Below are 25,243 nucleotides of genomic sequence, written 5' to 3' on the forward strand. Positions count from 1 at the left end.
AAATTGTCCTCATCTCCTTTAGAGAGGTCATTATTAGTGTCAACTGAGAACTGCTCTTGGATCAGATGAGGAGATCTTAGGCTTCATAAAGTGCCAGTGACACAGCACGGTCTCGTGTGAGGCTGGCGCAACAGATGGAAGCACTTCTTAGTTGGCTTGGAGTCATGTTTCTCTCACACACACAGACACTCACTCGCCTGTACACAGAGGCACGCACATACCGCACATATGCAGTGGCACTGCTATTGGAGTGCATCACACTAATGCGCAGGCAGACACATGTGTGTCACACACACCCAACCCACATGTGTATACCCACAGACAGACGTATACACACAGGGGCCTCTCATCTTCCCATGCAGGCGTTAGATGTACGTAGGGTGTGTATTTTTTCACATGGTATCTGCTGGTATTCCCTTTCTAAGCCACTGGCATCCTGGTGTGTTCAATTACACTGTCGATTTATTTCCCTTCCCACACAGCGGTCTCTGATCTAACCCTCTAGCTCCCATTCAGCTCAACACATGATAGTGAATAGCCTCCACTGGGGGGTGGAGGCTATTTCAGAAAGGATGAGAGGTTAGGCAGAGGAACCCTCACCATCAAATGCTGTGAGAAAATGTAATGGGAGACAGCAGTTCAGCAAAGTGTCCATAATGGAGACCCTAGGTGCCAAAACACAATGTTTATCTGGTTAAAATGGTGTGGCCTCTGATAAATCCATATGTACATCTATCTAGTTCTGTTGCTGCCTTCACATTGACTGCTCCGCAAATCTGCTCTGTTTCACTTTGTTCAAATGTTTTTCAGTGGGTTTATGAGGAGGCCACTGTAGTTTATTTTCACACGTTGACCTAAATCACATTATATTATATACTGACCACTAGAACATTATCCATGAACACACTGTCTTTGTACTTGTTTTAGAAAAGGATAAGGAAGAGAAAGCAGATAAGAGACCACGTGTTTTGATCACTCAATTGCTCTTTTTGTCAGTCTCTCTCCTTCTTTGCTTGAACTCCTCTTCACTAAAAACTTTTGTCGCCTCTGTGTTTTCATGTATGAAAAGTGTATTCTCAGTATTGCTTGATGCTCACTGGGTTTGGGCAAGCGTTGCTGTCATAATGCGGTTGGAGAATAAACAGCGTCTCTTATGTAACAAACTCTGATGCTTACCCTCACCTGCTGCTTGTTAATGTAGAGTTACTGTGCCTGCAGGTGTTTGCGCTTGGGTGTCTGTTAAAAACATGCTCACACATGCCCTATTCAAATACATATGAAAGGAATACCCTTTCCCAGAATATTGTAGAATGTACATTTACTGTACTTGTTTGTGTTTGTGTGGTTTGAACAGGTTAAAAGGGGAGCTGGAGGAGAAACACGAGAGATGGTTGTTGTGCCAACAGAGGTGTGATGCCTTGCAGGAGCAGCTGTCGTTATGGAACCATAGAGAGGAACAATTAAACCAGAGGCACTGTGCAGCTGTAGAGGAAGTGACGCAACTGAGGAAAGCCCTGGAGAAGACGCAGCAGGAAATGAGAGAGCTGAGGAGAGAGAGGTCAGGATTCCGTTCTCTTCACAGATGTGAGCTGAAAAGCCCAAAAAAAGTTGCAAATGGAAAAAAATATAACATTTGCCCACAATAAATCGGTTTCAGACATATTGGTCACAGGTTGCTCTTGTGGAAAATACAGCTTACTTTGATGGCAACAGACATTCTCATATGTTTGGAATATGGCCCAGCCATGGCTATAGATTGTCAGGAATCAATTTAAAAGCAAAAGGCTATGTCCACGTCCTCTCTGAGTTCAGAGTGAGTGTAGATCTAATTGAGGGCTGGGAACTGTGCCCAGCTTCTTATGTAAGATGCTACCTCTCCCTGTGTGGCCGGCTCACACTGTTCTGCACAAACTGTTCAATAACCTTGCATTTAGTGTCGTTTTTCTGTGTGTCTCTATCGATACTTCACCAATTGTTTTTCATTGCATTTATTAAATGTCCCTGTTTGCGGTGTTTCATATAGAATTGGACAAAGCTATTAAATTAAAGTTACCCCTTAATTGGCATTTTGTACTCTTATATTTTGTTTATAGTGCAGTCGCATTCAGATGTATACATAAGGGTTAGTCGTTACCAGTGTCATGCAGTAACAAAGCCGTCGTTGTCCAACCATTAAACCAACCATTTCACTGCAGCACCAACCAGAATCCTCTCACAACAGAACTGCACCTGAACTGTTTTCCACTCTAACAGAAAGTCCCAACGATTCTTTGAAAATCCAATGGAATTACCAATGCCCCAGTCACAGCGACACCAAACTTTCGGTTCACATTGTCGAACCGAGAGTGTCCCCTGGTGACAGACTTTTGGTTTGAGACAGGAACAATGGCATCAGATTATTGCCCTCAGATAATGCAGTCAGGCAAACTGACTGGCTCCTGCCCCCAGAACACACCAGTCCAGCTAAATCCTTGTTCATTTAAAATAATCTATTTACCAATTTTCACTGCATCAAACGCAATCAACTATAACCACCAGAAGAATGATAAACCATGTACATCTAAATATTTAAAACTGGACTCGCTTGAGTTTCTGAAAGTGTTTCCTCTCATCTAAAAGGTTTTTTTATTTGCTTTTTAACCTCTTGTGCGATTGTTGAGGGTCGGCAACACCTCTGTCATTGTTGGTTTCATCAGGCTAACAGGATAAATGTGTGTTAGCTACAGTGTATGCTTCTGTGTTAAGTGACGCAGAGGCTCCAGCATTAATGGAGACAACTACTCAGAACCTACACAGAGCCTCACTATGCAGCTGAGGTGTACATCCCCAAAAATATAACAATGCGCTGCGGTGATGCAGATCGCAAGAGCGGTGATTGTTCCGCTTGGTAGTAGCATGTTTCCACTTTAGCATTTTTATTTATTTTCATTTATTTAGTATTTTTATTTTATCTGTTAACTGAGGAGGTTTGGAGATTCAAACATTTGTATGATACGTGTTGGCCAAAATTTTGGCAAGTGAAGCAGGAAATAGAAAGTTAACAGGAAGTAGAAACAAAAGTTAACCAGACTGGCAAAAAAGACACAGCGCCAACTAGTGTTTGGGTGGTGTTTTTACACAGTGAGACAAACTGACAAGCACATAAATATAAAGGTCAAAATGACAATGGCGGAAGGTCAGCGCAGTATAAATGTGGCTTTAAGCTGCAGAGGAATCTTAAGGGCCTGTTCAGAAAGCCCGTGCAGTAAGATCCCATCTGGGCTATCGGATCGCAAGTACAGTATGTGTGTTCAGACCTGGTATTAAACATTCGGCTAGCACTGAATGATACAAAACTTTGTTGATGCAGGAGGACGCCTGTTGAATATAGGTGGTCTCTGATGAGAGGTGAAATGTGAAAGTAAATCCAGTTGCACTGTTTTAAATATGTAGCTATACCATGACCTATGACTGAGAGAAGAGACTAGAGCATCGTCCTGGACAGCATTAGCGGCCAGTCGTGGGAGATTAGATCACATAGGAAAACCATGAATAGAAAACATTTTCCATAAGAGGATTTTGTTTTCATTCTGGAGGATCAAACAAGTTTAAAACCCTGGACATATCCCTCCGCCATGTGTGCATTTTCCATCCAAAGTTACCTTGTTATCTTCTATTGTTTGTGGCCTACCGATCCATTCCTGTGTGAGAAATGCTATTCCTGACTCAATGTCTGAGAGCCTAACTTGACACTGCTCTCTGTATGTCTCAAGGATTCACATATGTGTACGCTCACGTGGACAAATATATCAAGGCCCTGTTTTTCTCATTAAGCCCACTGACTCTGATTTCCATCTTTGCTGACCCATGTAAGGACACTCTGTTTTCTTGATTGTGTATTGGTCGTACACCTCGGGAGTATCTGCCTTATCATTACGCTCTTGTGCTTCCTCATAAAACGTTATCTGCTTCCATCTTTTGTTCTTTTCTGACCCCAGTTGATGCGCACTCTGTCCTTGGTGCCACCCTGGTTTCTGCACCCTGTTTCCAAACTTTTGTTTCATGATTTAACCTAACCAGGGACATAAGCCATTATTCTGCCCGTAAGGATATGTTTATGCAATACTGTGGTTATTGGCTTTAATTAGCCATTAGAACAGTATCTCAATTAATTAATTCTCCTTGTACGACTATGCAATATTTAATCTACCATATATTTTTTGCTATAGGAATCCAGGTAGTCAGACTCTTGTAATTTTCTGACACACTACAACGTTTGAAGTATCTTGGATGTATTAGGTTAATGACTTAACACAACTTCAATTATAAGCAACTACAGCAGAATTAATTGAACATGTAAAGAAATAATTTATGCAGTGATTTATTCAGCACCATAATTGGACCATTTTGTCCTTCAAAACAAACTAAAAGCCTAGTCACTGCTTCTGAAAACAGTCAAGGATAATTTCCTCTATTGTCTATCGACTGACTTTGAAGACCAGTTGTGAATCTTGTGATGGGGAACAAAGCGCCGACTGATGAAAACCAGTTGTGAGTCGACAGGGAAAAGAAAACGTTAGCATCCAGAAGACAATAGTTTCTTCAGACCAGGGTGAGATTGAGGGGTGGAATGATTGTAGAGGGATAAAGGAGAGAATAGAAGGAGGCAGGGGAAAAAAAAAAAAAAGAAGAGAGTGAAGCAAAGAAGGGGGAGGAGAAGGGAGTGAGAGGGGGAGCCGGGAGGCAGGGACTGTTGCAGGGAGGAGGGATGGAGACCGTGACTGTGGTTTCGGTGGTTACTTCACACACTGTCTGGCTCTTGCATGCACGCAGCACTGGGTCACAGGGGCTCGATCTATACACACACACGCATGCACACGCACACACACGCACTCAGAGGAACATGACAGTCTGCCCTTGATTCAGGATAACTGACACAAAGTTAAAAACAAAGAGACAGTGCGAGAAAGCAAAGGAAGAGGGAGAGTGGAAAAAAAACAGTGAAAGTGGCAGAAAGTGGAGAGAGTAAAAGATTTAAAAGTCAAGAGAGGTCAGAAGTATCCGTGTGCTTCCTCATCCATCTGTTAAATGTGAGGGGACTCGTTTCAAGTGGTTTCAAGCGGCCGCGTTTTCGTGACAAAAATTATGATCTCAAAAGCTCTCCGGCCTGCGTTTCCCCATGCACAGAAGTGGTTTAATGCTTTGGGCTTTACTTGTGCAGGCTAATAAAAGAATTTCTGAGAACACTGATGTCAACAGCACATCCAAAAGATAACTCCCACATCTATACCACGTTCTTTTTTAGCACTTCTGCTTCTGTATTTTCTAAATTGACCTCTACTTGTTTTTTTGAGTGGAAAGTATTATATCATCCTGGTTCATGCCTTTACGTTTATTATGGCCCTCAGTCCTTTTTATTCACAGTTCATAAATTGCCGTTGCTGTAAATTCATGTCAGTTTTTACAAGGCTGTCTATTTCTGCTTTGAAAGCCTGGGTGCGTGTGAGGAGATTCTTGACTTTCAAATCCTAATAATCTTTCTAGGTGGAGATGTGCGTCCCTGAAAAACGTGCGGAGGATGTATGATGTCAGCGGAGATTCCTGTCAACTGTTGATCGGCATTGTTGATTCATACACAATTAAAACTATTGAAAATTGCCCTTGAGCTTCACTGGAAAAAACAACAAGAAAAAAGTCATCATTCAGAGTGGAGTCAGACTTCTTTGTCTGCGTGTGAACACAAAGATCGTATCAGCATAAAGTGGAAAAATGGAATGTGCCTTTTGATGATGTTGCAGTCCATCATGCTGCGTGCGCGCGCACACACACACACACACGCACACAAGAACACACCCCCCTGTCCTTAAAAGCAGCCTGCCGTGTGAGCGAATGAGAGAGTGCTCCCAGATTTTCCCATCATTCCTCCCTGTAATCCCCCCAGACCTCCTTCTGAGGGCTGAATTTGCACGCTCACACTCCCCCGAGGAGGGGGGGGGGGTCACACAGACATACATGCCAATGCACACACATGCACACACAGGCTGATTTTAAAAGTTCTACTACACTACATTTGCAGGGTCTACTTTTTCATAACCACGCGGGAGGTACTGTGTCAGTGGGACGCATCCACACAAATATTGCATGCATCAGCAGTTTGTTACATATTAAAAAGGCTTCAGAAGCTTCATAAAACTGTCAAACCTTATGTTCCAAGGGGTTTTCACCACCTAAGACCTAAGAAACACACACAAAAAATAGTTGGGTAGAAGTGCACTTTCAGCGTGGTAAATATGCCTAACATGAGAAAGCTTTCCACTCTAGTTAATAGTTTCATAATGCTTGCTGAACACCGATGCGTCGTCTTGAACTTAGAATTCCTCTCAAAATCCCATCCTTTAGTAAGGCTGGAACAAATGGGAGTCAGATCTTGGCATCAAACTCGCGACTCTTGGGGAGCGTTCATGCATGGCCGTCTGTCTGCGTCTATTTTGGTGCCGCTATGTATGTGAGTGTGTGGTGAGTAGGCTGATGTGATTAGCCAGAGCCAGTGGAGTGAATAATATTGTGTCTGCCCCGACTAGGAAGAGACGGAATGTAGCTGCGGCTCTCTATTATACCGCGGATCATCTTCCCTTCTATCAGACACACACAGATGGTGCACACTTTTATCAACTCTATAGACACTGAACATACACCCTACCTTCTGCTACACTACACTGTGCCACTCGCCACTTTTACCAACCACCTGCCACCTTTCGTAAATGTGCTGTAAATTTTGTAATTTTCATTCCGTGAATTCGAGTAATTCTACTGTGATGCAATGCTAACCCTGTGTTAATCCTGCACTCGAACAGATAAATCTGAATCTGACACAACTGCCATAAAGGTGGCTGAGGTTAAGATTTCACATTATTTTGTGTGTATGCATGTGCCAAAACCTCAGTGTTTTCATGGAATTCGCTAAGGTCCCAGTTCGGGGGATTTGTTCTCTTAAGAGAACTCTTGTAATGTGGCTCAGATATTCTTTGAGTGTTCTCTCAAAGAGCTTTTTCTGCCAAATCAAACAGTATAAACATTTCCAAAAAAAAAAGAAGAAGAAAAAACAGCCAGTTCCTCAGCTTGTCTGTGGTTGGCCTTGGATTTATGCTCGTCACATCTTATCAGCCCGACCAGCTGCTGAAGCGACAAATTATATTTGGACAGGAGATCAACAAATCAATGAAGTTTACCCTTTCTAGTTATCTCAACTTAATCTCTCACATTCCCGCTCCCTCATTTCTTGCGGTCTTTCCTTCGTTCTTTTCCTTTCCTTTCCTCAACTTCCCTTTTTTCTCCTTTTTGGATCATTTTGTTAGATATTATTTATGCAACCTGACGTTCTGAGAGGATCATCAAAAACGAAGCATGTGTAAATATTGTCAGAGCTTTCTAAATCATGACAGATCTACCACAGATGTGATCTTGGCTTACTTGCAATATTTAAATGTCCAAGAAGTGCTACAGCGTTGCAATGGTTAATGTAATTGTTTGTGTGTGGTCTCGTCTTTATTAAGTTGTGGGGGGCGAACGTTTCATGGAATACTAACATTAACATTTTGTCATTGTGGTTTTTTTTTTGGCTGGGACCCAGTATGGTTAGGGTTAGTGGCTAGGGAATGCATTTGGTCAATGGACGGGTTCAGGTTATGGCCTTTACTATGTTAGGTGTGAATTTAGAGTCATATAGATGATTTGCTGTGTGTGTGTTTTTCTTTTTTTTGCATTTCTTTCTATCTGTGCCCAAGTCTATTCATTTACACCAGAGAGGGAGTCCTTGTGAAAGCAGCCAGGGACTGTGGACATGTTATTCAGTCTCATATGGGAGTCTAAAAGCATTTACAACAGTCTTCCGTCTGGTTTTAGAAACAGATGGTCGTATTAAGTATGGGAGTGAGTTATTTAGTCCTAGGGCGGTTGCTATTTGAACACAGTTTCAGATGTTGCAGTTGACCAGATGCAGTATTTATCTTTCCACTATGCCACAGATGCTCGAACTAATGTTGACTTATTATTTCGATAAAGGGAGGACATTTGAGTTGTAAAGTGTATCTTTTTCATACTTGGGTATTTGAGTAAATTTATGCTTTCCTGTCTGTGTGTTCTATCTGTGTTTACAGGGATATTTTGGTGAATTCTCACAGAAGAGCCATTAATGTGATGAAAGAGGACTACAGACAGCAACTGGCCACAAAGGTAATTATCATCAGTAGTAACTCTGCTACTACTGATTACACACCACAATAAAAATGTATTAAGTATGCAAATAGACAGTTTATAAGACCTGCATTTGGGCTGATCCTATAATTGTGTTTTATGGATTAATATTCACCACATGACGCCTGAATCATTCCAACTATTTGTTCACCAAGAACACTAGAGCCACACAGCGCTGTGAGCATGTTAACAGCTGCCCAACATACAGTAAATTGATGTTGTGAATGAATGATTCACTATTTCAGCCAAAAAACTTATGGCCTACAGCTCATTGCGCTTGTTTTCTTTTTGGGTGCAGATTGTTTGCTGACCATGCTTTGCAGGGTATTTTTGATTTACATCTCTGTCTTATGGATACTTTCAGTGCAAATGCTATGCTGCTATTTTTCTGAGTTAGGTTTTTCCAGCTTATCTAGTTTAGCTGTTTAGTAATAGTCTGCGTATCAAGTGTTTTGGGAACATAGATATATTGTAGCTACAGAAAATACCCTGGATTAGAAACTCCTCCTCTAAACTACATATCTACACGCACTTCCAACATGTCATGCCCTAATTCTCACCCTGTGGGAAACACAGTTTAAAAGAAAGAGCAGCAAGCACAGATTGGTTCCATTCCTTTGTACAGATGAGACCCTTAAAACAACCATACCATTCACGAATCTAACATAGCTACTTTTACCCAAAAAAAAGCCTTACCTTTGTCGTCTTACGTTATTGTAATGTAATGTATAAGATGTTTTAATTAAGACTCAACCAAATTAAAAACTTAAAAGCTTAGTGACTGTGGGTGTATCAATTTACTGGCAGATATGTAGTCCCAGTGTAGTGAAGTAAACAGACATTCAGAACGGCATCCAAGTCATTGTCACAGTTCAGAGGAGTTTAATAGGGAGGATCCTGACACACAATGTGGATGAGATTATGAGGCTCCAAGACCACCAGTCTGTTTAACACCAGATAAACTAAGCACACAAACACGAACACACATAATACCAGGCTGTCTTTTATTAGTCAAACAGTGTAGTAGTGTGTGGCACTGTCTGACTGTCTGTCTGTCTGCCTGTCTGGCGGTAAGAGTCACTGAGGTTTAGCTGTACAAAAACCTCAATGACAAAAAGGACATGGAAAGAATGAAAGAATATTCCATTTCTTTCTCTTTTGTAACTTTTTTAAACTCATTTTCTTTCTATATTTAAAAACTGTTGTACATTTTGTGTACATTTGACTACAGGTAGTCATATTCCTTTGATTAATAGGATCAGTTGTTACTGGATTAAGATTCAACCTGAATAAAGTTTGGTAGCACGTATAGCATATGACTACGTTTCACTTGACCCATATTTGAACTTCACCACTGCCCCAGTTCTACTGTGCATGTAAAACATTTTTAAACCCACAAACCGTATCACAGAAAACCCACCCTGTCATCGAGTATTTTTGGTTACTGTGATCAAAGAAAAACTGTGAACAGAGTTCAACTAGAACAGATTAGAAGTTTGTCTTACTGGGAATTTACACTAAAAGTGAGGGGCTGCGAAAGTGCTACTGAAGCCTTCAGTTCATCAGTCCACAGTGACCTCCCTTGAGCCATACATGTTGTCAGGACCCGCTGTGTGTATGTCAGCACAACTCTTGGGGAGCTGAACAATCTGTTTTTAGTTTTCATGTCGGCTCCACAGGAAGAAATTACCATTGTTGTTATGCATTTATTAGCTGGTTCTACACTGAAAGTGAGAAGCTTGTTGAGTGGTAGGCTGACTTAAGAAACTTTGATCATTTCAGATATCATAAATAAGTTCAGGTAATGTAAACAGCTGACTGTCACTAATTTCACCAGAAAAAAAAAAAAAGTCTGAAAGCATACAAGATATGGGGCTCTATGTGTCTCTGAGACACTTGATAAGGAAACCTTCCTGTTCCATGAGATGGTCAAGTGAAGGTCAGATATGGCTCTAAAACACTTTTGATCACATCACATTTTAGCCCAAAATACTCAAACGTTTAGTCCTTGACTTTATTCAACGAATTAAAAGGTTCCACAAGCAATACCTCTAAAGGTTCCTACTTCCCAGTGCCTCTTTTACTTAAAAATAAAGCTGGATAAAAAGTGCCAAATATAAACACATTCATGTTTGTACGACAAATAGGCTCCCGCTTTGGTACACACCGCAAGACAGCGGGACATATGTGTCTCAAGCGGTTCCCACGCACAAATCCATACATATTATTGTTCATTCTGGGCTTCCTGACCTCACGTGGGTTTATACCCCTGAAAAGGAAGCGGTCACTCTGGTGCACTTTTAAATACAAATGGCAGCTGTGTGCATACTCACATACACACTCTCTCTCTCTCTCACACACACACACACACACAAAAGGATATACGCACACAAACCATCCAGCTCCTCACACGTACATTTACCCAGCAAAGAGGAAGTGGTGTTTTCTCATTTGATCCAACACACGCAATCTTAGTCTCTCATACAGCCTCTCAGACCAAAACCATAACACACACGCACGCACAAGGTCAAATATACACATTTTCACACGCCAATCTGCCTTTTTTTCCCTCTGACACCCACATCCACTATTTTTATTTTTTTCACACTTGCGAGCATAAATGCACACAAACAAGCACACACACACACACACACGATCACAAAGATCCCAGCCCATGGCGCTGACACTCAAGTCTGTCTGATCTCTTGTTGCTGGCGGAAGGAAAACAAGTTGGCCTTGGCAAAGCCTGACTGAATATATAATATGCAACTTTTCCCATACTTTTTAAACATCTAAACTGTTTTATGGAATTTGTTTGCTAGAGTAGGATGACAAGGCCAGGCACTACTCTCCTTGCTGCACTCTCTTAAGTGAGAGATTAAGTGTGTTAAACTTACGTAAGTGTGCATAAGCAAAGCACATATTATAAAAAAATAAAAATGGTTAAGGCATTGTTTCTAATTCCAGCTTGGATCACAGTGAAGTGTAAGGCAGTGTGGAACAATAACACATTTGTCAAAAGTGTCCTTTGGAGGTTGGAGACTGTGAGGGGGATATCCCTCGTTTTAAGATTAGCACCCAAGTGTTATAAATAGTCAGTGAGCAATGACACACAACGCATTTTAAAAAATTCTTCTATGAATATGCGTTTACTTTTATATTTGTCTTCATGAGTGAAGTGGCAGACAAGAAACAAAGGGATATCTCCAGCTTGACCTTGTGGTGGTATCTAGAAAAAAAATTTCACATCAAATGTAGGTGCGTTTTCCAAGACGCATTGTTACTCTGACGAGGCTTAGTGTGCCTGTCGTCCTTCCTGTTTACATCTACACTTCATGGTCTCCTTTAAAAATCTGAATTGGAGACAGTCTGAGGATGTGGGCTAGACTGAAGCTCTGCTTGGAATATTCATCACACACTGTGATGTTTTTGTTGATGACAAGTGTATATTTTTTTTAATGTCAAATGTCTTTTTCTGTTTTGCCGGCAGTGCTCCAGCACATGCGCAAATAATGTCGTGTGTGTGAGAGCTAACACACGCATGTTGTGCGCGCGCATCCGTTGCTTTTGTCTTTCAATTTGTAGCTGGCTGCTGCCATAGAAGAGCAGAAATCCCAGAGTGCATTGCACCTGAGGGAGCGGATGGAGGAGCTTCGCAGGGACCAGGAGATCGAGTTGACAATTGAAAGGGAGAAGAACCAGTTGCTGCTTCTGCAACAGCAGCGAGACGGCGCGCAGCTTCAGCACGAGGTGCAAGAAAAATGAATCTGTCATTGTTGTTGCCCTTTTATAATTTGCCACCTTGTTTTCACTTCCCTTCACGTCTTATCAAATTTAAGACCAGGATTGGATTTCACCTCCTGTCTTTTGTCACTACTTGCTACTTTTGAACTATCCCATGAGTGCATCTTTAATTTTTCAGACTTTTATCAGCAAAGCCGTAGTAACATCTGGTTGTCAAGGAAGTTATAACGCTAGGAAACACTAGGCAAAGACTGAAGTCTCCCAGAGCTTTTCTGATCAGTCTGCATTATTGTCTGTATTTTTGCTTATGTTGCATGTGTGTAATTGTTTCCACTGCATGCATTTTGCAATGTTAGAACACACACACGCATGCAGACAGCTTGGATAATATTGTGGTTAGTTTGAGGGGATGAAGGAGGAAGGAAGAGAGCTGTGACAGAACGCTCTCATGGAGTCAAGATGGTAGAGGTGAGAAAACAGAACTCAGTGGCACTCAGGTGAAGAGGCCTTCCACACCCTGAGCTACAGTATATCCACCCATTATAATTACTTACAGTATGTGTAACACCAAGACAAAGTAGAGCAACAGGTTTAAGTTCTCTTATTTGACCAGCAGTACATTTCACAGTGCCCATCCGGTTCCCTCTGTGTCTGTCACTGTAAATTCCCCTCCTGCCCACTTCCTATACCAAGTCTAGACACAAGCAAGGTCACACAAAACATCTTTTCCCCAAAGTATGAGGCAAGAACTCTTAAAGCTTTTACACTTTTACATCATCCAGATTTCTCTGCAATCCCCGAAACACATTTGGATGAGTCAGTCTCAAAACAGAATGCTGAAAATGTTAAAAGTAATGAAAGTTGCACATTCTCACAAAGACATTGTCCTGTAAATGATTGTTAATCTGCGCAAATTTAAATTGTTTTCTGTAGTTGGAGGCGAAAGACAGAGAGCTACAACAACTGCAAGAGGAGGTGCAGCTGGAGAGGAGAAGCAGGGAGGAGGAGGACGAGGAGAGGATGAAGAGAGAGGAGGAGATACGGCAGCAGCAGGCACGACAGCTGAGCCGAGCTAAAGCCGAACTGGAGCTGTGGACTGAGAAAAATGCTGAATTACAACAAGAGGTGCGTGTATGTCCATGGGACATATGTCTGCACAAAGGTTCTCTATCGTGGGACGTTCAGTTGAATAAGACTGAGAAAGCGCATGTGGGAACAGAGTGATTTGCATTCGCTTCATATACTTTTCCACCAGTGTGTCTGTGCCAGCACTATTCACACAGGACTGTAGTAAATTTAGTAAGTGTGTATCTGTGTGAGCATGATCACAGGGAACAGGAAGCTAGCGAGAGGGTTTTAGATGGAGAAAGCAAGAGACAGACAGAGTTCATATTTGCTTTGGCAGCAGAGTGTGCAGTGATGGATTTCTGTGCCAGCACAGTCCAAATGGAGCTGAATTAAATTGCAAAGTAATACAAGCAAAGATGGAAGCGGTGGAGGCAGGATGGGGCGCGCATACAAAGAGCTTGAAGAGAGGATGGAGTGAAGGAGGGAGGCTGTGTGTGAGGGAGTGAATGAAAGGGAGCGAGGGAGCGACTTTCATGAGCCAGAACAAAGAGAGGACAGGAAGGAGAGTTTCCTCAAGTGATGAGCAAGAGTGACTTTGCTAGACATTCTGTGCAATTGTGTGTATTTGTGTGTGTGTGTGTGTGTGTGTGTGTGTGTGTGTTGACACATGGGTGCCTGTGTTGAGCAGTTTGTGGCTGCAGTCACGACACACCTCAGCTCTCTTACCACTAACACACACGGACGCACACACACAGTCCCACATAAACAAACACATCTCATCTTTAGGATGTGCTTCCCTGTTGGCTGCCAGCTCATCTTTCCCTTTCATTTAACTCTCATTTAACTTTTATTTATGCTTCGTCTTCATCCGCACTCATCATGTTTACTTCTTTTGCTTTCATCTCTTTCATAATGAGTGTTTTTACAGTAGTCTCCTATAAAGAAACGTTAAGTCATCATTTTGTTGTGTGCACCAAGTTGTAAACACAGACATGTGTGTGACGTGTGTGATATCCCTGTGCGTATGTCACACAGAAATATATACAATTGCACAGAATGCCTAGTGATATATGTGTGTGTCTGTGTGTGTGCTTGTTGTATGTCCAACAGACATTTACTTGAATGTCAATCCATAATTTACTCCTTTTAGCAGATTTCTGTGCCTCTAAATGCTCCGTTTTGTACTAGAGTGCTGGTTGGTACTGAAAGATCACAGACATTGTTTGTTTTCCAAAGCTTACGAGCTGAAAACAACTTCCTGCTGTGGCTGAAAAGAGGGTTATTGAGATCTGTGTGACGGAAACAAAAGACTGTAGTTGCAAGCAGTAAAATCGGAACAATGAACTGAAAGACACTGGAAGGCTACACGGATCCGGCCGTGATATTTCTGCACAAGGAGTGTCTTTCACATGAGTAATTTGATCTATCCTTATTTTAAACTGTATTCATTGGTGACTAATTTAACATTACAAAGTCTTGAATGTGAACATAGAGGCTGAAAAGGTGGGACCATATTGCATGACAGTATACTGTATGTCAGTCTGTCAAATAAAAGTCAAATTCACTTGCAAAACTTGTTAAAAGGTTGAATAATACCAGTAAAAGAATGAATGAGCAGTAATAACCACGGATAAAAAAGACACTAAGACATAAAAGCAGTACCTCAAATGTCCAAAGCTCCAAAAGTGAGTCAGTTATTCCCCATAGACCTTCAGGTAAAATAGCTTCTCTATTCATGATAACAGTATATGGGGTGAATGTTTTATGTAAGTCAACTCTTTAAATTATATCAAGGCTCAATATCAAACATAATTCACCACAATGAGCTTCAAACTCCTCTTCATGAATCCTGTGGGTGACATCACACCATTTATACTGTAAATGGACAGAAAGGTGGAGGAAGCATTTTCATCCATTTCTACTGAAGGAATTTTTTAATTTCAGTTTTCGTGCACAAGTCAGAATCACAGAAAGATTCATCAGCCAAGATCCACCCATTCCAAGTCTACAAAGGTCATTAAGTTCGGTCATTACCTCCTATCCTCTTCTCATCTCCCTTAATCACCTCGTGCCTCAGCTCCTCCTCCACCTCCTCTACCTCTCTCATTCATCCAGCTGAGCTCTGTAGCGCTGCCGTCTGACAGCCCTCTCCTTTTTGTCCACCCACTGTCTCTTTAACTGCCTCCCTTTCAGAGTGCCTGTCCACATAGGTTCAACCAGTTCAAGGTGCCCTGATGCCAATTTCACAGCTGACATGCTCTTTTATGTCATTCACGGAGCTTCACCACAGCAACTCCTTCCCCTCCTCCGCCCTCGTCTTTTTGTTCTTTCTCATCTAATTTAAAGGGGCCATTTTTTTTTTACTGTGCTGTCTGTAGTTAAAGCAGATCAGTATAATCCCTATAGATGACCTTTCGTGCTTTCTTTCTTTTGTTCTGTCCTTTTTTTGTCTTCTTTTTTTGGTCTGTTCTCTTTCCAGTGATCTCTTCCCAGTTGTTATCTAATTCAAACCCAAGCTTTTATCGTCCTTTTCTTTGTAAAAGTTATATTGATCTGGAAATGTTAGTGTGTGACAGAGTGTGTTGGTTGGAGATAATTAGGTTTTGATCGTGACCTTGTGATATCACTCTGTTGCTAAGCTACCGCTGCAATGTCTGAGCATTTTCCTCAAGTGTTGGAGCATATCAGGAACCTTTCACTAAAAAATGTCCAAAAATAATCATCCATCTTCTGATGCATTAGTCATTTTAGGACCAAAAGACACAAAATCAGGTCAAGCAATTCTACCAAGGATACAACCTTGAAACAGATTTCCCATAATTCACCAGCATTACCTGGTGAAATGATATCCTCTTACAGAAGGAGAAGAGACGTGACCTCTATGTTCATTAAATATTACATGTGTTAATGTGCTCTCATATCCTGCCTATAGTGTCCATAACTTTATTGACAAAAGTATTCAATGGAAATATTCCTGGTAGCAGAGAAAAGCTCCATTCAAAAGAAGTCGATGCCGACTGGTCCCAACAATGGATATGTGTGACAACAGATATTTACATAATGGAAGAGGTTACCATCTCAGCATTTTTGCCTTTGTATGCCCTCATACATAATCAAATGTTGTACTCTGTCATGTACCCAGAGCTTAAAGGTACAAACACACCGAATTGACATCAGAGAACTACAAAAGGCAACGACGCCAGCCAAGCTTCTTTCCTGTGCCATTAATCACCTAATGGCCCTCCAGGTTCCTTTAACATGCTGAATCGGCTGAAAAGTCGTCCACAAGAGCCCGTGTAGTGCTAAGAGTGCAGCACAGAGCACAGAAACTAGGGCCACAGAGACTCTTAACGGGCTGACACCAGCCCACAGCCAGTGATCAAAGAATAATCTGCTACAAACACTCACTACCTACTATTACAACCTACCACCTACACCATGTTTATACAGGAATTAAGTTCTATCTTATATTTCATCGCTACTTCTAGAGAAAATAAAAATACTGCTTTCTCATGAAGCAAAATGAATATGAGGCTGAGAGATAAGATATATTTCTGTTTGGTATTTATTTTTGCCTTTATATATTTTTTCTGTAGTGCTGATACAATAGCGCCATCTGTAAAATATGAATAAAACTGTTTTACAGATGCTCTTTATACTGTATCTACGGAAGTCATGGTTCAGATGAGGCAGTAAGAAGCTGCTAATAAGAATCTCCCGCTTCCCTCTTTGCTTGGCTTTGATTTTTGCCCCCACCTCAACTCTGTCTCACTTTCTTTATGTTGTCTGTCTGTGTCTGTGTCCCTGTCTGCACCGACTCTTTGTGTCTTTCCCCCTCCTCCCCCTCTGTCTGTGGCTTTGTCGGGGGTTGACCAGGACAAGGGGAAGAGGTCACTGTGTCTGCGTCCGCCTGACCTTTAACCCCCCACTAAACGCGTGGCATTTGTGTGTCTCTGAGTTTTCTGTGCACTTGTGCGCATTTGGGCGACATAGCGCAAGCCTGTAAGCATCTGCTCGTACAGTATGTGTTGTTCACAGTCTTTGAGCGTCTTTTATGTGTGCGTGTGTGTGTGTTGCTGGTGGAATGTGGTTTACAGTGTTAGATTAAAAGCAGGGGCTCTGTGAGTTTGCGTGTGACTTCCATCTAATAGCCCTGTAATCCTGTTCTCACTAGGAGCCCCTAATGATGGCTGTCTCTCTCTACTGGCACGCACGACATCACACACACACACACACACGTCCGTGATCTAACACACGCCTGCATATAAACAGGCAGGAAGGAGACTCACACTCAAAGCCTTTTATACACACGCTAAAAGGAAGTGGCCCGGCGTGTGTGTGGAAACTGTCACACGCACTCTTACAGAAATTGCACACAATAGCGTAAGGTGTGACACACGACACATGGAACATAGCTATAGCCTTACATAGGCACACGCACATGTGCTGACAATTATAGACGCATATAGAGAAAATTATACACAATATATTAGAAACACACGACTGTGTGTCTGTGCATGCGTGTTTCGCGCTACACATAAAGTACAGCATATCTTCTTAGAGACACACAGCTCCCCTTAAGCAACAGTATATGTCTTGGCACTTCTCAGAACCTATAATCATCCTGCCTGATGGCTACAGGGAGTTGTTCACGCAGTGTCACATGTCGTCCTGCTGAAACAGATGGATGCAGAACTGCTTGATTAAAATCTGCTGAATCTGAATAACATAACATTGATGTGGGAGTTAAGCTGATAATTCGGGCGTTTCATATTTGGTTCAAGTGTGAAATGATTACTCTTACAGACAACTCCAGTGAAGCACTTTCATTTAGCCCAGCCATGTCTTTGATTTGATGCCTAATGGTTTTTTTTTTGTTTTCTTTTCTTTTTTTAAAGTCTAAGTCATTTTTAACTTTCTTCTTACAAATGAGAAGTGACATTAAACGGCAATAACATGCACCATTGATAAGCTTAACACACATTTGTCGTACTTACGGCACATCTTTCAGTTGCTGATGCGTACTCATGTTGAACACGCTGACAATGAGTATTGCAACATGCCGTGTGCTATGAGTAGAAAACAATGGTATCCTCATAACGCTCAGAATGTGAAGTGTGACAAGATGGGCACCTCCCATCCTCAGTGTTCGTGACTGCTAATGTGCAGCTGGTGAATGGTGGACACTGCACCATATAAATGGAAATAAAGTACATTTAAAGATATACACATCTCCACTAAGTGTTTATTTTCCCCTAGTATCACCGTACTGTTTGGCTTAGAAGATATCATTATGTTTACTGGGTTAATTTAATAGTCTTTGCTTGTGTAAAATGTGGCAGCGTTAGACAGTGTCAGATTGTAGAAACTGCTGTTTAACCAAATAACCGATTTCACGAATCTTTTTCTAGAGCCATGGTAATTATGTCTTTGGCCCAAATCTCTGATGATCATTTTGGTTACATGAAGATCCACATTGTGATGGAAATGAAAAATGTCATTTTATGAGCGGGTAAAGTGGTGTGCATTTCTGTTTAAAAACCTGATACTTACAAGGTAATAAGTCCATTATAGAAACTGTCTGTAGAAATAGAAACAGTGTGTACATCACCCCAGCGCGGCACGTTTTGTTTTTCAAAGCACAAACGTGCCAAATATGAGTCAGTAACATACGGCTGATTCCATGTAGAGTCCACACAAACTGCCAAGAGGAATCTGTGCGAATCTTTCTTTAAGTATCTGTTAAATTCTGGTGTTTAGGTTTGTCACTTAACCATTTTGGGATGCATTCAACATGTGTCTGTTATCAAACAGCAGATGGTCGTAATGATGTAAACCATTGAAAAGGGCACATGTTTGCAATTAAATGAGCCAGTGAGCAGTATTGATGGCCGTGTGCCATGTTGGTGGGAAATGCATGTAAAATCAGGAGGAAACTATGTAGGGCATTGAAAGAATCGCTTTTTATTTTTCAGTCCTGACTTTCACGAAATAGGAACTGCTGTTTGTTTTAATCAGATTTAACTTAGTCAAAAGAGCTTTATTTGTCAGTGGACCTGAAGATGTCAACACTATAATCTGTCACATGTTGGCCTCCCGTCACCATGTGATGCATTCCAATCACGGTGTTTCAAATTGTTTAATGATTCAGGGGGGAATGAGCCTCATGTTTGTGCATTAATTTGCATCAGTTTATCTGCATCTCTGTTTGCCGTAGCTTCATGTGCGTCGAACACTTGCTCCTCACTTGGTGAGTTTTACATGGACTGTATGATTTGCTATTTTTTTGCAATTCATGGCGCTGTGTGTGCTGTGTGCTATTAATACTGCCTCGCTGTAACTGTGTTAGGGTAACACGTCTGTTGGGTCTCGCTGACCGAGGCTCTTTGACTGTTCCACTTTCTCTGTGTCGTTCACTCGTTCGGAACGGTCACCTTTTTGTACTGCACCCATGACAAAAAAATAATTTCAGGTTGAAGCTGCAAGTTGCCTCCATTACTTTCAGCAAACCAGACACGCTGGCTATGTTTACATTTCTGCAACCAAATATAAATCATTCTGATCACAGACTCTAACTGTTTACATGGACGCTAACTGAAATGTGTTTACACGCCCCGACGCATCAGTCACAATAGACATTTTTTTGACGTGCCCAAAGTGGTCCTGTCCGTCAAATCTGAAGAAGACATATGAAGATTGATGGGACAGATTTATTTTATGCCAACTTTTTTGAGAACATTGAATATGTTCCCTAGAAAATGGCTAAGATGGGCCCACATTTCATTTTCAGTTAGAATAGAGCTCCGTTATTTTGCCAAACACACCTCTTTTTTTTTTTTACAAGCAGAGGAAAACTGTCAACAGTCAGCTCAACTATTTACGCAGTCAGCAGACACAAATAGTCCCGCATGCAGTCATAATTTGTGATTTCGTCTGGACATAAATGGGCTAAAACATCTCTAAAATTGTTCAGATTCACCTTTTTACCATCAACCTTTGCACAGTTACTCATCAGATTTTACATTAATTCAAATTTGAACTGTTAACACATAACACATTTCTTATTATATGTCATTTTCGCACAGGAGGCAGAAAAATAGGCCTAGTCAAGAAGAGGTTAAGCACATAACATACACTGTCTAAGTAAATGGGTTTTAGTGGTTGTTAGACTTTCTAGGCTACGAGGCTAAGATAGACAAAATATATCTTTACTTTAGCTCAGTAATTAACACAGACATGAGGTTAATATTGATGAAGAGTAAGCGAGCATGTGTCTTTAAAATGCTTAAGATGAAACAGATCTCTTTTATTTGAAAGAAGCGCTACTCATTGCGATGACCACACTGTCATGTTATATGACCCTCCAGGTGGTGTTACTTCAGGACACGGTGAGGAGGGAGTGTGAGGAGAGGGAGGAGCTGACGGCTGCTCTGTCTCAAGTTCAACAGGAGCTCTTTGGGCTGCGATCCCCGGCGTCTCATCCCGGCTCCTCCAGGCCTCCTCCCCCCGACCCCACGGAGAGACACACCCCGCAAGGGAACAAGAACTTCTATCTCCACAGTCGAGCGCGGGTACCTCTCACCCGCTCGTCAGCCTCCCCAAACACACTGCGACCCACCCCGGGCTGCACGGACAAAGACAGAGGCCGGGGCACAGATGGCGGAGGAGCGGGGAGGAGTGCGGAGTCCTGGAGAATTGGTGGAGATAAAAGGCGAGAGGGCACACTGCCCAGACTGAAAGGAAGCAGCGCAGTGAGCGAAGTCAAACATGAGGTCAGTTTAGAGATGGGGAGGAAGGAGAGACTGTGAGACGTGAATAAAGGACGGTATTAAATAGTAGTTCAATCCTAATTTTATAGTATTTTTCTTTCCTTGTTCTCTTGAAGTCAAACGTCCCCCTGTTCCTGTAAAAGTGGGGGTGGCACACGCATACGTGTACACACACACAGACATACGGCTCCACTTCTCCAGTCCTGTTCGCACACCAGCAAACTCCCAGCAGTCACACTCACCAACAGACATGCACTTGTATTCTCACAACCTGACTCACGCAGGCTCACTGGCACGCACAGGATTTCACAGACAAACATCCACACACATGTACTCCCAGACACACGCACACACACACACACACACACACACACACACACACACACACAAACAGCCTGTCACAAGGGCAAGGCTGAAGGAGCATGACAGCGTGTCCCCTGCCACCCGTGGACACAAACAAAAGGCGGGCAAACACAAAAGAAACTGTACGGCAGGCACCCCCAGACACACACACACACACACGCACGCACGCACACGCACGCACACACACACACCAATTACCCAGCACTCTTCCCTCAGGCTTTGTGTGTTATTGACATCATTCACTCTGCTCAAGGTCTTTCCACCCCCCCTCCTCCTCTCTCTTCCTCTCCCTCTACATTTGGGAAGAATTGGCATGATGGGAGAAACGTGTGAAGTGTGTGTGTGGCATGGAACTGATTTACCTGCTTAGTGGCTCACATGCACCCCAGCTTTTGGTTTGACGTCCCCTCTGCCTACGTTTCCATGTGCCAAAGCCCACACGTGGCTTATCTATTAAAAACCTCGGCCCTTCTACAGAGGGTGTTCTGTAATAATGAACGGTTTGTGCCATTAAAACCTACTCCTCTACCTTTTATGGGTTTTTCAGCGTTAAGTGAAATGTTTCCTACGACAAATAACACACTGTGTCTCCTGATGTTGACAGTCACGAGTTCCCCATAAAGAAATTCATTGTATTTCTAACCTATTTGATCATTAGCGTTGCTCAAGACTTTGGAATATTTCCTCATAAATCTTTATTGCTCCAGAAACGTCGTTCATATGCTCCAAGCTGTGTTTATTTCAATCAATTGAGCGAGTAAGTAGACTTCCTGGTTAAAAGAAAACAACAATACATACTCCCTTGGGGTGATTTATGTGGCAGAGGTAGCTTTTTGTGCTTTGCAGCTGACTTGTTGCCTTCCTGAGTTTGAGTCTGTGGCCTTGTGTGTGTTTACTCATTGAATGAGACTTTGCCATGTGTGTGTGTGTTTGTTTCCAGGGGGTGATTGTTTCTGTCCGTACACCACCATCACTCACTTTTTTGTAATCATGTGATATCGCAGAAGGTCACTGATTGTATTGTCAAGCTCACAATGGATGTTTATGTGCGAGTGAGACAGGACGACGATCACCTGCATTATTATTATTATTTTTTCAATTGTTTGTGAGGCTTACAGACTAGTTCTACCAAACTCTGTATTCATTCAGAGTTCCCTTGAAATAGCTATTTGTTTGTGTGCTACTGGGTGTAGTACAAGATAAGGACCACTCTTATTGGTCAGCTCCCATGGCCACGAGGAGGCTCCGCCCCCCGCTCGGCAGATCAGCAGCCTTGAAACATTCTCTTTTGTCGAGGCCTTCTTGTCACCACACATGCAGTGAGACGATGGTGGTGAGACGCAGGTTTTGAGAAAGCATGTCATTGGACGCAAAATTAGTACACGCCCCTCTAGTGCAGGATGAGTCATAAACGTTTTTAGAACGTTTTCCAGGAAGTGACATAATCTAAAATACCTTTAGGAATACCAGCAAAACAACATTATTGTCATTGCTGCGTCTGATACTGGCATTTAGGCGAAGTGTGGTGCAAGATTTAGTAAAACAACATACGACTGGATTTCCTTTGAGTTGTACCAAAATAAGTCGGTGTATAGGATTGGATTACAGGCAGAAATAGAGGTGGTGGTGTTGTAGGAACTCCGTCTGTATGAGTGATTTTGTTTTTGTTAGCTAAGTACGAGTCCATAGGAAGCAGGTCTGCTGGGCCCGTCATGTTGTTCTGCCATGTTTGTACATGAGCTTCCTTGCGGTTTCATTTAGGGCTGCTCACCCCAGGGCTCTGACAATAGTTTACTGGGACCATTGTTCCTGTTATTACTTACACCTGTGCTGTTCCCACTTTGACGAGCCAAAAAGTCAGCCATGGAAAGCCTCTATTCCAAACATGTGCCGACCTCTTGGCAGCTGCTCAAACTCCGACCTTTGACCTTTCCTTTAATCCCCTGTTAGACTTCCTCTCGCCGTGACCTGCCATTCTGCTGCATATTTGAGGAGATGACCTCTTTCTGTGCCAGTCAGAGACATTAACACTCTGTCCCTGGTCCTCCTCTGTGCCAGTACACTCGCTCTCTGACGGCCGCACGCGCTTTCTGTCTCCTTCTGCCTCCCTCCAAACACAAACACCCATGTGGCTCTCCCCCCCGCGTATCTCTGCCACACATAAATCTGCCTCTGTGTCAATATTCTTTTAATCTCTTCGGCCTTCTTTTGGCATTCAACCCTTGTGACCCTGTTGCTAAAAAGCAAATCCCTCTCAGCCTCCCCTCCTCAGCTATCGGTGCCTTCACTTTATTTTTTGATCCAGTCAGCTCTCTCCTTTCCTACTCCCCTCTGCTCTTTTACTGAGGCTTTTTCCTTTGCTCGTGCCCTTGCTTTGTAGCCCTTGACCTGGCGTCCTTCCTGTGTGTGTGTGTTTGAAAAAGAGCCACGGGGCATGTGTGTGAGAGACAGAGATCTGGTCTGAACCCGTACGGCTCCTTGCAAATCCATATCTTGACATGTGCATCATAGGCGCACCACGCATAAAGCCCCATCAACGGACGACGTTTTCACCGTTGGCAAACATTTAAACGTGATCACCCTTCAACAAATGCATGCCATGCACACATGCTGGGAGTGTGATCTCCTCGCAGTAATTATCATAGCAGGGCAGGCATGCACACGCGTCCCTGGGGGAATCTGTGCAAGTTGCTCGTAAACACACGCACGCACGCTCCAGGGAGTGGCGTGTGTGTACAACTAAGCCCTTGTTCGTCACTGGGTGTCCCTGAACGCCTCTCTCCTGCGTCGTTATGGTCGTTTCGGAATTCTGCCGTCCCGTGAGCCCTCCCACGCCCTATAATTAGTGTCACCCAGGCAACCGGAGAAAGAATGCTCAGTGTTCTTGTCGTCGTGGTAACTGCGTAAGTGCGGGGGCCGGAGGTGCTGGTTGTAGGTGTTGGTTAATGACAGGGACAATGAGACCTCAGTCTGCCACTTCATGTGCTGTGTTAGGAAAACGGGGATAGGTGAATCTGTGCGTGTGTGCTTCTGGTTATTCTACACTCGAAGGGTCAAAGAAGAGCCCACTATGGTTTAGGGGGACACGTGCTTTTTGGGGACCAAAATGCTACACTCCACAACTTAACCCTTTAAATTAGACTAAAGACTGTTTTTTGGGGGAGTGAACATTTGAATTAGCTATCTGCAAGTACATTATATGCCACATATGGCTTCAGCCAAGTAATCACAATATACCTTCATGCTGTGTTTACATGATTACAGCTGTTGCTTACCACCCAGGACTGAACTGTAAGTGGGTCACAGGGTAATAACAATCTGCTCTTGGGCTCCTCCTGATCTCCCTATCCCTACATCTAGTCTGTGAGTTACACATGTCCGCTGAAATCCCTGGACACGGCACTCATCTACTGACAGCTCCAATATATTAGCCTGAGGACATGGAAAGGCGAGAAAATGAGCTCTAAAACAACCCACTAAGGTAGTTGGGGTCATTTGACTAAAACTGTTTATTTAGGAAAATATAAACCAGTCCAAAAGACACTTATGAGGGGTCACTAGATTTCAATAGGACAGCAAACCAGTGAAGACGTGTTTGTGAAAGAGGATTCAACGTCCACTTGTTGACAGTGAAACTGAAGTCAAGTATTGCAGCATTGGGTTGTTGTTGGACATTTGGTACAAGAACAGTGGGTCTCAATAACCTCAGGATGTCCAGTACTTTACATCCAGCGGCAGGTTTTTATGAACCTTAACTGGCAGCTCTCTAATGTCCTCTGCTGTCCAGTTGTAGTTACTACCTAAAACCTTAATAGCGTTGAATGAACACACTGTTCCCCGAACTGATCATGTAGATCTGTGACGTCTTTCACTCAATCACTGCAAGGGTCTTTACATTAAGTGTGTGATTATTATTAAAACTAGACAAAATTGCTCTAGTGTTTCTGCCTCTGTATTTGAACATATAAAATTTAAACTCACAACAGAGAATACAATATGGCAAAAAACAATGTTTTATAATGTTGACTTTTTCTTTTTCTTTCTTTCTTTCTTTCTTTCTTTCTTTC

At 42.5% G+C, this 25,243-nt stretch overlaps 1 protein-coding gene across 1 annotated transcript in view; it reads left to right on the plus strand.

Moving 5' to 3' along the window:
- Positions 1–25,109, plus strand: part of lekr1 (leucine, glutamate and lysine rich 1) — a 77,345-nt gene extending 52,236 nt beyond the window's left edge. Inside the window, exons 8-12 of the mRNA XM_047593353.1 lie at positions 1,355–1,558; positions 8,136–8,211; positions 11,818–11,982; positions 12,910–13,101; positions 20,412–25,109. Coding sequence (XP_047449309.1) covers positions 1,355–1,558; positions 8,136–8,211; positions 11,818–11,982; positions 12,910–13,101; positions 20,412–20,852 — 1,078 coding nt within the window. The 3' untranslated portion in view covers positions 20,853–25,109. The remainder of the gene's footprint in view (positions 1–1,354; positions 1,559–8,135; positions 8,212–11,817; positions 11,983–12,909; positions 13,102–20,411) is intronic.
- Positions 25,110–25,243: the final 134 nt, after the last annotated feature.

Source organism: Mugil cephalus, chromosome 9, assembly GCF_022458985.1.
Source record: "Mugil cephalus isolate CIBA_MC_2020 chromosome 9, CIBA_Mcephalus_1.1, whole genome shotgun sequence".
In the NCBI taxonomy this organism is placed as follows: domain Eukaryota; kingdom Metazoa; phylum Chordata; class Actinopteri; order Mugiliformes; family Mugilidae; genus Mugil; species Mugil cephalus.